General features: G+C 40.4%; 1 protein-coding gene across 1 annotated transcript in view; it reads left to right on the top strand.

Annotated features, from left to right (window-relative positions):
- arhgef2 (rho/rac guanine nucleotide exchange factor (GEF) 2) overlaps nt 1-12748 on the top strand; it is a 28964-nt gene that overhangs the window by 5203 nt on the left and 11013 nt on the right. Inside the window, exons 2-5 of the mRNA XM_037784515.1 lie at nt 6174-6336; nt 11193-11260; nt 11375-11438; nt 11688-11820. Coding sequence (XP_037640443.1) covers nt 6174-6336; nt 11193-11260; nt 11375-11438; nt 11688-11820 — 428 coding nt within the window. The remainder of the gene's footprint in view (nt 1-6173; nt 6337-11192; nt 11261-11374; nt 11439-11687; nt 11821-12748) is intronic.

The following is a 12748-nucleotide window of genomic DNA, read 5'->3' as shown; positions in this document are numbered from 1 at the left end:
TATTACATTTTCTGCAGGTTTAAGAACATCATGGGGTCTCTGAGCCGTAGATCAATCAGTTCATCTGTAAATTAATCAGATTAAATCTTTATATTTATAAAGAAAATGAAGAAGTGTTGTTTGTTTTCTGTTTCTCTTGTTTGTTCGGTCACACACACACTTCCTCTTCCTGCCGCTCCCAGCTCAGAGCAGAAGTTAATGTAGAAAACAGTCTAAACAGAAAGCAGAAGTTCAGACAGACGGAGACATTCAGCTCAAATGTTTCTCCATATAATCTATAGAGAGCTGCAGGGATGACGTATTGTTGAAGTCCAACGGGAAGTGACATCATGCTGACTCATTTCTTGGTTTTACGACTCATTCCTGTATCACTCTACCTTCTCTTAATACATCCATGACGTACAATGGCTGCTGGTTGGTGTCCATATTTGTTTTGTTTTTGTTTTGGCAAGTTGGAGCAGCGAGCGTTTTTTCTGCTGAGGAAACGGATCTGCTCGTGCGCAAAGTGAAAGTGCGTGAGCAGATGTACAGTGGAGGAAATAAGTATTTGATCCCTTGCCGATTTTGTAAGTTTGCCCACTTACAAAGAAAAGAACGGTCTATAATTTTAATGGTAGGTTTATTTTAACAGTGAGAGACAGAATATAAAAAAAATCCAGAAAATCACATCATATAAAAGTTAAAAATTGATTTGCATTTGATTGTGGGAAATAAGTATTTGATCCCCTAGCAACCAACAAGACTCAGTACTTGGTGGAGAAACGTTGTTGGCAAGCACAGAGGTCAGACGTTTCTTGTAGTTGGTCACCAGGTTTGCGCACATCTCAGGGGGGATTTTGGTCCACTCCTCTTTGCAGATCATCTCCAAATCCTTAAGGTTTCGAGGCTGTCGCTTGGCAACTCGAAGCTTCAGCTCCCTCCACAGATTTGATATGGAATTAAGGTCCGGAGACTGGCTAGGTCACTCCATGACCTTAATGTGCTTCTTCTTGAGCCACTCCTTTGCTGCCTTGGCCGTATGTTTTGGGTCATTGTCGTGCTGGAAGACCCATCTACGACCCATTTTCAGTGTCCTGGCTGAGGGAAGGAGGTTGTCGCCCAACATTTCAAGGTACATGGCCCCGTCCATCCTGCCTTCGATGCGGTGAAGTCGTCCTGTCCCCGTAGCAGAGAAACACCCCCAAAACATAATGTTTCCACCTCCATGCTTGACGGTGGGGATGGTGTTCTTGGGGTTATAGTCAGCATTTCTCTTCCTCCAAACACGGCGAGTTGAGTTGATGCCAGAGAGCTTGATTTTGGTCTCATCTGACCACATCACCTTCTCCCAAGCCTTCTCTGAATCATTCAGGTGTTCATTGGCAAACAGACAGGCCTGTACATGTTCCTTCTTGAGCAGGGGGACATTGCGGGCGCTGCAGGATTTTAAACCATTACGGCGTAGTGTGTTACCAATGGTTTTCTTGGTGATTGTGGTCCCAGCTGTCTTGAGATCATTAAGAAGTTCCTCCCGTGTAGTTCTGGGCTGATCCCTCACCTTTCTCATGATCATCGATACCCCACGAGACGAGATCTTGCGTGGAGCCCCAGACCGAGGGCGATTGATGGTCATTTTGTGTTTCTTCCATTTCTGAATAATGGCACCAACAGTTGTCTACTTCTCACAAAGCTGCTTGCTGATGGTCTTGTGGCCGATTCCAGTCTTGTGCAGGTCTACAATCTTGTCCCTGACGTCCTTAGACAGCCCTTTGGTCTTGCCCATGGTGGAGAGGTTGGAATCTGATGTGGACAGGTGTCTTTTATACAGGTAATGAGTTGAGACAGGTGTCTTTTATACAGGTCACGAGTTGAGATTCGGAGTACTTTCTTAAAGCGAGAGGACTAATCTAACCGGTCTGTGGGGGACAGAATTCTTGTTGGTTGCTAGGGGATCAAATACTTATTTCCCACAATAAAATACAAATCAATTTATAACTTTTATATGATGTGATTTTCGAGATTTTTATTTTTATATTCTGTCTCTCACTGTTAAAATAAACCTACCATTAAAATTATAGACCGTTCTTTTCTTCGTAAGTGGGCAAACTTACAAAATCGGCAAGGGATCAAATACTTATTTCCTCCACTGTATGTGGTGCCGTTGTCTCCCTGCGGGCGCAGTCAGAGACGATAACGTTTCTCTTCCTGCTTCGAAAAGACAACACTAGCATCAGCATTGATTCATGGAGAGACCTTCATCTGGTCAGCTAACATTACTGCCAAGCAGCTGAAATATAGAGTGATATTGTGGTTTTAGCTGACGTGTGTCGCCTCACTGTTTAGAGCGATGCTCATTCATGTCTATTTAGAGCGAGCAAAGCGCGAGCCCCGACGCTGACTTTCGTTGACTTAACGGCTACAGGTGTCGCTGTTAACAAGCATTTCTGGAAGTTACAATTAGTCCTGAGGAAACGGATCTGCTCGTGCGCAAAGTGAAAGTGCGTGAGCAGATGTATGTGGTGCTGGTCGCTTGGCGTGAAAATGACAATTGCGTCGGTCTGAAACTAGCAACGTCTGTTGCGCTGCTTTGCGCTGCTTTGCGCTGCTTTGCGCTGGGTATAAAATAGGGCCCTAAAGATTCTTTATGTTGCTTTGTCCAGTCTGTCTTCAGCTTTGTCCCAAACGTTGGTGATAGAGGACAAAATCTACAGTCCTCCTTCTGTGTAAAAACATATATTCTAAAGTTCATCTAAAGTTAATATAAAGCTTCAGCAGTTACATGAACCAAATCTTCCAAACTTCAGACTTGTTAGTAAAAAGTTTGTCCGCTTGTTTCACTGCAGCTCAACAAACGTTGGTCGTGGAAACAAAAATAGTTTCATATAGTTTTAACTTAAGAAGATAATGTCCAGTATGTTCAAATCATAATGGATTAATTCATTTTATTATGATAGATAGTTATGTGATTATTGAAACAGAATCAGTCGGGTTATACTCCGAGATGAAAGCAGGAAGTATAACCCGACTGATCCAGGATCAGACAGATTAAATCTACTTCCTTTTCATGATGTCAGCTCAGTGTGTAAACCTCACTATCTAGGGACCATCATCATCATCATCATCATCGTGGTGATGAAGATATTAAACAGACCTGATCACTCTACAGTGGAAAATCTAATTAAACCAACATGTTATTATTCTGGCTTTATTAGTTTGTGTGTCAACAGATGTTTCATGTCTGTGAATCATTAACTTCATCAATGTTATATTAAAACATAAATCTAAACCAAGTCCAGTTGCTGCTGATTTAACCCGTACTCGGATACCATGACCTGGATGACTGAGAACCTTCACAAACTTTTATTAAACATATTAAACAACATGTGAACTGCTGGTTGATGGTTAGCTAACATGATCACATGATCAGCTACTGACGCTCTCCGAGGGCTGTGATTGGTTGTCATGTGTCAGACAGGTGTGACCAGGTGAGAGTCTGATGATTTCTTCAGGTTAAACTTCAGTTTATTTCAGATTTACAGTCAGCTGTAGTGTGACTTTAATGGAGCTCACCTGGATGATGTCATCATCATACAGTTTGAATTGTGTACACTTTGTTTCTGACCAATCAGGTTTCATCATCATTTTAGCGGACGACTCTAAAGACTACAATACCCATGAGCCTCAGCCATCATTCAAAACTCTTCATTGTAAAGCCCATAGACATATACTGTATCCATACAGTATACACAGAGACATATATCCATATATCCATAGACATACAGTATATAAAGAGACATATAGACATACAGTATATACATAGACATATAGACATAGACATACAGTATATAGATAGACATATAGACATAGACATACAGTATATAGATAGACATATATCCATAGACATATAGACATAGACATACAGTATATACAGAGACATATATACATAGACATATATCCATATATCCATAGATATACAGTATACACATAGACATATATACATAGACATATATCCATGGATTTACAGTATATACATATAGACATAGACATACTGTATATACCATACACAGACATATATCCATTAACATATATCCATAGACATATATGCATAGACATACAGTATATATAAAGACATATCCATAGACATATATCCATAGACATATACAGTATATATTAGACAAATATCCACAGACATATATACCTAGACATATATACATACATATATCCATAGACATATAGACATAGACATACAGTATACACAGAGACATGTATCCATATATCCATAGACATAAAGTATATACTTAGACATATATACATAGACATATATCCATATATCCATAGACATACAGTATATACAGAGACATATATACATAGACATACTGTATATACCGTACATAGACATATATCCATTAACATATATACATAGACATACAGTGTATATATATAGACATATCCATAGACATATATACATATATACATATATACATAGACATATATCCATAGATATACAGTATATACATAGACATATACAGTATGTATTAGACATATATCCACAGACATATATACATAGACATACTGTATAGACATAGACATATCGACATAGATATATATATTATTATTACTATTATGGAGTATTGTATTTCACATCACCATGAAGACACGTAACAGTGACTCCTCAGCTGTGATCACAGGGATGAATGTGGACAAACTACATGATAGTGACGCTGATGTCATAACCTTCGTTCCTTATCGGCCGACACACATTTATCTGCCAATGAAATCGTCCTGCTGATGTATCAGACATGCTTTAGTTAGCAAGTTAGTGTTTATTTAGCTCAAAGCACCACTGTTTCTAAATACAGCCTCGACTGTTAGTCTGGTTACCCACAATGCCTCTCTCTGTGTTCCTGTCTATAAAACACAGTTGTTTTTAGACTCAGTCTGGATCATCTGACTGAGTTTATTATGAATCTCTTCAGTGTTTGTTCACAGCAATAGTCAGAGGTCGGAGGTCATCCTGCTGAGGGGGCTGATGGTCCCTGTAGTCTCTATCTGGACTACAGCTCCCATGAGGCCGTGCTGCTGCTGCTGCTGTTGTGTCCTGGAGCAGAGCCTCTGTCTGTTGGGAGTCTGACCTTCATCTATAATTCATGTCAGCAGCAGCAGCAGCAGCAGCATGCCCCTGAGCAAGGCATCTGAGACAGCCAATCAGAGCAAGGCATCTGAGACACCCAATCAGATCAGAGGAGGTGCTGTAAACACACACTCCTGACTGTGTGTGTTTATTCTTTAAACTTTCTTTAAACGGGTCGGCCCGATGTCAGCCCGATGTCGGCCCATGTCAACCAGATGTCGGCCCCATGTCGGCTTGATGTCAGCCCGATGCCGACCCGATGTCAACCTAATGTCTGCCCGATGTCAACCTAATGTCTGCCTGATGTTAGCCCGATGTCAACCTAATGTCTGCCCGATGTTAGCCTGATGTCAACCTAATGTCGGCCCGATGTCAACCGAATGTCGGCCCGATGTCAACCGAATGTCGGCCCGATGTCAACCGAATGTCGGCCCGATATCAACCTAATGTCGGCCCGATGTCAACCTAATGTCGGCCCGATGTCAACCGAATGTCGGCCCGATATCAACCTAATGTCGGCCCGATGTCAACCGAATGTCGGCCCGATGTCAACCGAATGTCGGCCCAATGTCCACCTAATGTCGGCCCGATGTCTGACTGTTCAAACTGGACTCAATTTAACTGAAAAGTTTTGCAGATTATAACTTTTATTTTAATGATATTTGATGTTAATATTTACAACATGTAAAAGGTTCTACAGGATCTTCTTGGCATCACAGTGTTTATCTTTACATGTGAGGTCAGAGTCTTGTTTACGTTGATTCCTAAACCTGATGGTTGATACTAATCATAACTTCCTGAGAAACGCGTTTGTTGAAGCTATTTAAAGTTCCACCGTAGAGAATCAGAGCAGCTGATTGTTTGCTTCCAGGTTGTCACTCCTGACTTTTTACATGAAGTTGAACCTTTCTCAACTTTCCCATGAAGCCCTGCTGCTTCCTCCAGGTTCACAGTGAATGACCTCCTGTTGGTTGAGACCGCTGCATCTGAACCTGTGGTCACATGACGCTGCCTGATGGATACGTTGTCATATTAACAGTACTATGTCTGTCTGTCTGTTCAGAATAAGGAGAAGGCGCGCCAGAAGGAGCGAGAGAAGGAGGCGCGAGAGAGGGAGGTCAGGAACAGCAGCGGCCACCTGTTCACCTCCCTGACTGTGTCCTCCACCACCCTGTGCTCCTCCTGCAACAGGAGCATAACGGCCAAGGAGGCGCTCAGCTGCCCAGGTAACATACATATATATATATACATATATATATATATATACATATTTATATACATATACATATATACATACACCTATATACTTATAAACATATATATACTTATATACTTTTATACACATATATACACAAATATACACATACACATTTCTACATATATATACTTGTATACACATAAATACACATATACATATTTATACACATATACACTTACATACATATACAGACGTGGACAAAATTGTTGGAACCCTTCCGTTAAAGAGAGAAAAACCCACAATGGTCACTGAAATAACTTGAAACTGACAAAAGTAATAATTTACTGAAAATGAACTAATGAAAATCAGACATTGTTTTTGAATTGTGGTTCAACAGAATCATTTTAAAAAACAAACTAATGAAACTGGCCTGGACAAAAATGATGGTACCCCTAGAAAAGATGTAAAATAATGTGACCATAGGGACATGTTAAACTAAGGTGTGTCCTGTAAATAGCATCACAGGTGTCTTCAAACTTGTAATCAGTCAGTCTGCCTATTTAAAGGGTGAAAAGTAGTCACTGTGCTGTTTGGTATCATGGTGTGTACCACACTGAACATGGACCACAGAAAGCTAAGGAGAGAGTTGTCTCAGGAGATCAGAAAGAACATTATAGACCTTCATGTTAAAGGTAAAGGCTATAAGACCATCTCCAAGCAGCTTGATGTTCCTGTGACTACAGCTGCACATATTATTCAGAAGTTTTTAGGTCCATGGGACTGTAGCCAACCTCCCTGGACGTGGCCGCAAGAGGAAAATTGATGACATATTGAAGAGACGGATAATACGAATGGTAACCAAAGAGCCCAGAACAACTTCCAAAGAGATTAGAGGTGAACTCCAAGGTCAAGGTACATCAGTGTCAGATCGCACCATCCGTCACTGTTTGAGCCAAAGTGGACTTAATGGAAGACAACCGAGGAGGACACCAAATCATAAAAAAGTGAGACTGGAATTTTCCAAAATGCATATTGACAAGCCAAAAAACTTCTGGGAGAATGTCCTTTGGACAGATGAGACAAAACTGGAGCTTTTTGGCAAGTCACATCAGCTCTATGTTCACAGACGCAAAAATGAAGCATCCAAAGAAAAGAACACTGTACCTAATGTGAAACATGGAGGAGGCTCGGTTATGTTATGGGGCTGCTTTGCTGCATCTGGCACAGGATGTCTTGAATCTGTGCAGGGTGCAATGAAATCTGAAGACTTTTAAGGCATTCTGGAGCGAAATGTGCTGCCCAGTGTCAGAAAGCTTGGTCTCAGTTGCAGGTCATGGGTCCTCAAACAGGATAATGACCCAAAACACAGCTAAAAACACCCAAGAATGGCTAAGAACAAAACATTGGACTATTCTGAAGTGGCCTTCTATGAGCCCTGATCTAAATCCTATTGAACATCTGTGGAAGGAGCTGAAACATGCAGTCTGGAGAAGGCACCCTTCAAACCTGAGACAGCTGGAGCAGTTTGCTCACGAGGAGTGGGCCAAAATACCTGTCGACAGGTGCAGAAGTCTCATTGAGAGTTACAGAAATCACTTGATTGCAGTGATTGCCTCAAAAAGTTGTGCAACAAAATATTAAGTTAAGGGTACCATCGTTTTTGTCCAGGCCAGTTTCATTAGTTTGTTTTTTAAAATGATGCTATTGAACCACAATTCAAAAGCAATGTCTGATTTTCATTAGTTAATTTTCAGTACATTTTTATTTATTATTACTTTTGTCAGTTTCAAGTTATTTCAGTGACCATTGTGGGTTTTTCCTTCTTTAACGGAAGGGTACCAACAATTTTGTCCACGTCTGTATATACTTATTAGGGCTGTCAAAGTTAAAGTAATAACAAAAATGCAAAATCATTTTAACACCACTAATTTCTTTAACTCGTCAACACAATCGATCTTTCTGAGGTTCTAGTGGGCTCAGTTTTAAAGCTAGAGTGAAGATACTGGTATCATCTGAAACAAGAAAAACCTAATGAATCCATTGTTAAAATGCTCCAAATAATGCTAAACGAGGAAAAACTGTCATGTCCATTTTCAAAGGGGGCCCTTGACCTCTGACCTCCAGATATGTGGGTTCTATGGGTACCCACGAGTCTCCCCTTTACAGACATGCCCACTTTATGATAATCACATGCAGTTTGGGGCAAGTCATAGTCAAGTCAGCACACTCACACACTGACAGCTGTTGTTGTCTGTTGGGCTGCAGTTTGCCATGTTATGATTTGAGCATATATTTTATGCTAAATGCAGTACCTGTGAGGGTTTCTGGACAATATTTGTCATATTTGCCCACTTTGCCATAACAGTATTAAATACTTGACAAATCTCCCTTTAAGGTTAATTTAGAACAGATAATTAATTTGCGATTTATCGTGATTAAATATTTTAATTTATTTACAGCCCTAATATGTGTATACTGTGTATATATATATATGTATATATATATATACATATACATTCATATGCTACTTATACAAAAATATGATATAGTATGTGAGTGTGCGTGTGTGTATTTAATGTGTGTGTAACAGATGGTGTGTTAATCCTCCGTCTTCACAATGAACAGATGTACCTCTTCAGATTAACACACACACACATACACATTTTAGTGTGTCACCATGTTGTTCTGCATTGTGATTGGCTGCTGTGGGTGAACCCTGAGAACTGGGTCGAGGGGACACATGTGTGTGTGTTTATGTGTGTGTGTGTGTGTGTGTGTGTGTGTGTGTGTGCGTGTGTGGGTGTGTGTTGTATATTTTATAATCATGAAGCCGTTTACACTAAATCTGAACTAAAAGTTACTGAAAACGTTTCAGACTGGATTCATGAGAGGAAACAAACACCAAAAACAATTTAACACACACACACACACACACACACACATATACAGAGACACACACATGACACACCCAACATGTGTGTGTCTGTATCTGTTGGTTTGAAGTGATGACATCATCCTAACTGGACTGTGGAAAAAGTAAAGACAAGATTTTTTTATAGTGAAATGAATGTGTGTGTGTGTGTGTGTGTGTGTGTGTGTGTGTGTGTGTGTGTGTGTGTGCGCGTGCATGCGTGCGTAACCACAGTAAACAGTCTGCAGACTATTTTTACCTCGTCTTCTCTCAGTGGGTTTTTCAGCAGGAATGCGGACTTGAGGTTTCTTGAGAAAGTTATTTGGTATCATGAAGAAGGTTCTGGGGTTCCCTGTAGAGCTTTATGAGTCTCTGAGAGGTTCTAGGGGTTTCTAATGGAGATTCTATGGGTGTAAAGTCCACAACCAGTAAACAGCCTGCACACTTTATTTGGTTTTAGCAGCAAAAGCACCATAGATTTTTTGTCTTGGCGTATTTTGTGGCAAAACTGTTTGTCTTGGCGTGTTTTGTGGCAGGATTTTTTGTTTTGGCGTGTTTTGTGGCAGAACTTTTTGTTTTGGCGTGTTTTATGGCAGGACTCTTTGGTTTGGCGTGTTTTGTGGCAGGACTTTTCTTCTTTGGCGTGTTTTGTGGCAAGACTTTTTGTTTTGGCATGTTTTGTGGCAGGACTTTTTTTCTTGGCGTGTTTTGTGGTAGAACTTTTTGTCTTGGCGTGTTTTGTGGCAGGACTTTTTGTTTTGGCGTGTTTTGTGGCGGGACTTTTTGTTTTGGTGTGTTTTGTGGCAGGACTTTTTGTTTTGGCGTGTTTTGTGGCGGGACTTTTTGTTTTGGCGTGTTTTGTGGCAGGACTTTTTGTTTTGGCGTGTTTTGTGGCGGGACTTTTTGTTTTGGTGTATTTTGTGGCAGGACTTTTTGTTTTGCCGTGTTTTGTGGCAGGACTTTTTGTATTGGCGTGTTTTGTGGCAGGACTTTTTTTCTTGGCGTGTTTTGTTTCAGGACTTTTTTTCTTGGCGTGTTTTGTGGCAGGACTTTTTTTCTTGGCGTGTTTTGTGGCAGGACTTTTTTTCTTGGCGTGTTTTGTTTCAGGACTTTTTTTCTTGGCGTGTTTAGTGGTAGAACTTTTTGTCTTGGCGTGTTTTTGTGGCAGGACTTTTTGCCTTGCCGTGTTTTGTGGCAGGACTTTTTGTTTTGCCGTGTTTTGTGGCAGGACTTTTTGCCTTGCCGTGTTTTGTGGCTGGACTTTTTGTTTTGCCGTGTTTTGTGGCAGGACTTTTTGTCTTGGCTTATTTTTTGGCAGAACTTTTTGTCTTGGCGTGTTTTGTGGCAGAACGTTTTGTCTTGGCGTGTTTTTGTGGCAGGACTTTTTGTTTTGCCGTGTTTTGTGGCAGGACTTTTTGTCTCGGCGTGTGTTTTGTCAGAACTTTTTGTCTTGGCGTGTTTTGTGGCAGGACTTTTTGCCTTGGCGTGTTTTGTGGCTGGACTTTTTGTTTTGCCGTGTTTTGTGGCAGGACTTTTTGTCTCGGCGTGTGTTTTGTCAGAACTTTTTGTCTTGGCGTGTTTTGTGGCAGAACTTTTTGTCTTGGCGTGTCTTGTGGCCGGATTTTTGTATTGGCATGTTTTGTTGCAGGACTTTTTTTCTTGGCTCGTTTTGTGGTAGAACTTTTTGTCTTGGTGTGTTTTGTGGCAGGACTTTTTTTTGTGTGGTCATAATATGTTGTCGTAAAACATTTCATGGTAGGATGATATCTTGATTTTTTTTCGTGGTGTTTTTGTGATTGCATTTTTTGCTGCAGGATGTTTTGTTCAGACGTTCTTTTACATCAAGATCCAATCAGCTCAGTTTGTCAACATGATGTTTGGGTTTACATGTATGTAATATGATAATAGACATACAATATGAGTAATATTTCTGACCAGCTACCTGTCTGTCTCTCTATCTGTCTGTCTCTCAGCCTGTAATGTCACCATCCATAACCGCTGCAGAGACAGTCTGGCCAACTGTGCAAAGATGAAACAAAAGGTAAGGCCTGTCTAATTGTCTTTGGTAATTACTCGTCTGTCTGCCTGTCTGTCTGCACTGACTGTCTGTCTGTCTGTCTGTCTGTCTGACTGCCTGTCTGTCTCTCTTTAACAGCAACAGAAGCTGTCGCTGGTGAGAAACAGTTCAGCTCTGCAGAACGTCGCCATGCGCACTAAAAGTGAGTCAACCTGTCTGTCTCTCTATCTGTCTATCTCTTGGTCTATCACATTAACCAGCTACATTGTGGGAAATGTAGTGTCCAGTGTTTTTGGACTTCATTTTGTTTGTCTCTCAGGATAGGCAATCGTTGTAATTGTTGGTCTAATTCAGATTTATAATCAGTCAGATTCCTCATCAGATATCCGTGTTTGTTTTAAAAGGTGAAGAAGAAGAACTGTTCTTTATTTCTTCTTCTGTGTCTCTTCAGCTCCGATGATGAAGGAGCGTCCGAGCTCGGCCATCTATCCCTCAGATAGTCTTCGTCAGTCTCTGCTCGGGTCCAGACGGGTTCGCTCCGGCCTCTCGCTCGCCAAGAGTGTCTCCACCAATAACATTGCAGGGTGAGAGCGAACAGCCGCCTTATTGATTGTAGAATGTAAACGACATTCAGCTGAAAGAGTTCGTTGTTGCGTAGAATCTTCAGTCATGTAGTCTCAGTATGTTTATATTAGAGCTGTCAAAGTTAATGTGATAATTAAAACAAATTTGTTTTAACGCTTATAATTTCTTTAACGCATTAATGCAACTTGTGATTGTGCCCGCTCTTCCATCATGTTGAGGTTCCAGTGGGCTCATTTTTAAAGCTAGAGTGAAGATACTGGTATCATATGAAATTAGTAAACCTAAAGAATCCATTGGTACCAACCATGTCATGTTAGCTTGTCATGAAGGAGGTTAAATAACGCTCCAAACTTATGCTAAATTTTGGCGAGGAAAAACTGTCATGGCCATTTTCAAAGGGGTCTCTTTGATCCTTAAGATATGTGAAAGTAAATGGGTTCTATGGGTACCCACGAGTCTCCCCTTTACAGACATGCCCACTTTATGATAATCACATGCAGTTTGGGGCAAGTCATAGTCAAGTCAGCACACTGACACACTGACAGCTGTTGTTGCCTGTTGAGCTGCAGTTTGCCATGTTATGATTTGAGCATATTTTTTATGCTAAATGCAGTACCTGTGAGGGTTTCTGGACAACATTTGTCATTTTTTTGTGTTGTTAATTGATTTCCAATAATAAATATATACATACATTTGCATAAAGCAGAATATTTGTCCACTCCCTTGTTGATAAGAGTATTAAATACTTGACATATCTCCCCTTAAGGTACATTTTGAATAGATAAAAAATGTGTGATTAATTTGTGATTAATCACGATTGAATATTTGAATCGATTGACAGCCCAAATATATATACTGTATATATATATATATATATATATATATACACATACATACATACATACATACACACATAAATATATATAT

Source organism: Sebastes umbrosus, chromosome 11 (genome assembly GCF_015220745.1).
Source record: "Sebastes umbrosus isolate fSebUmb1 chromosome 11, fSebUmb1.pri, whole genome shotgun sequence".
In the NCBI taxonomy this organism is placed as follows: domain Eukaryota; kingdom Metazoa; phylum Chordata; class Actinopteri; order Perciformes; family Sebastidae; genus Sebastes; species Sebastes umbrosus.
Note: the sequence above shows the minus strand (reverse complement) of the source record. Positions and strands in the feature narration are given on the sequence as shown.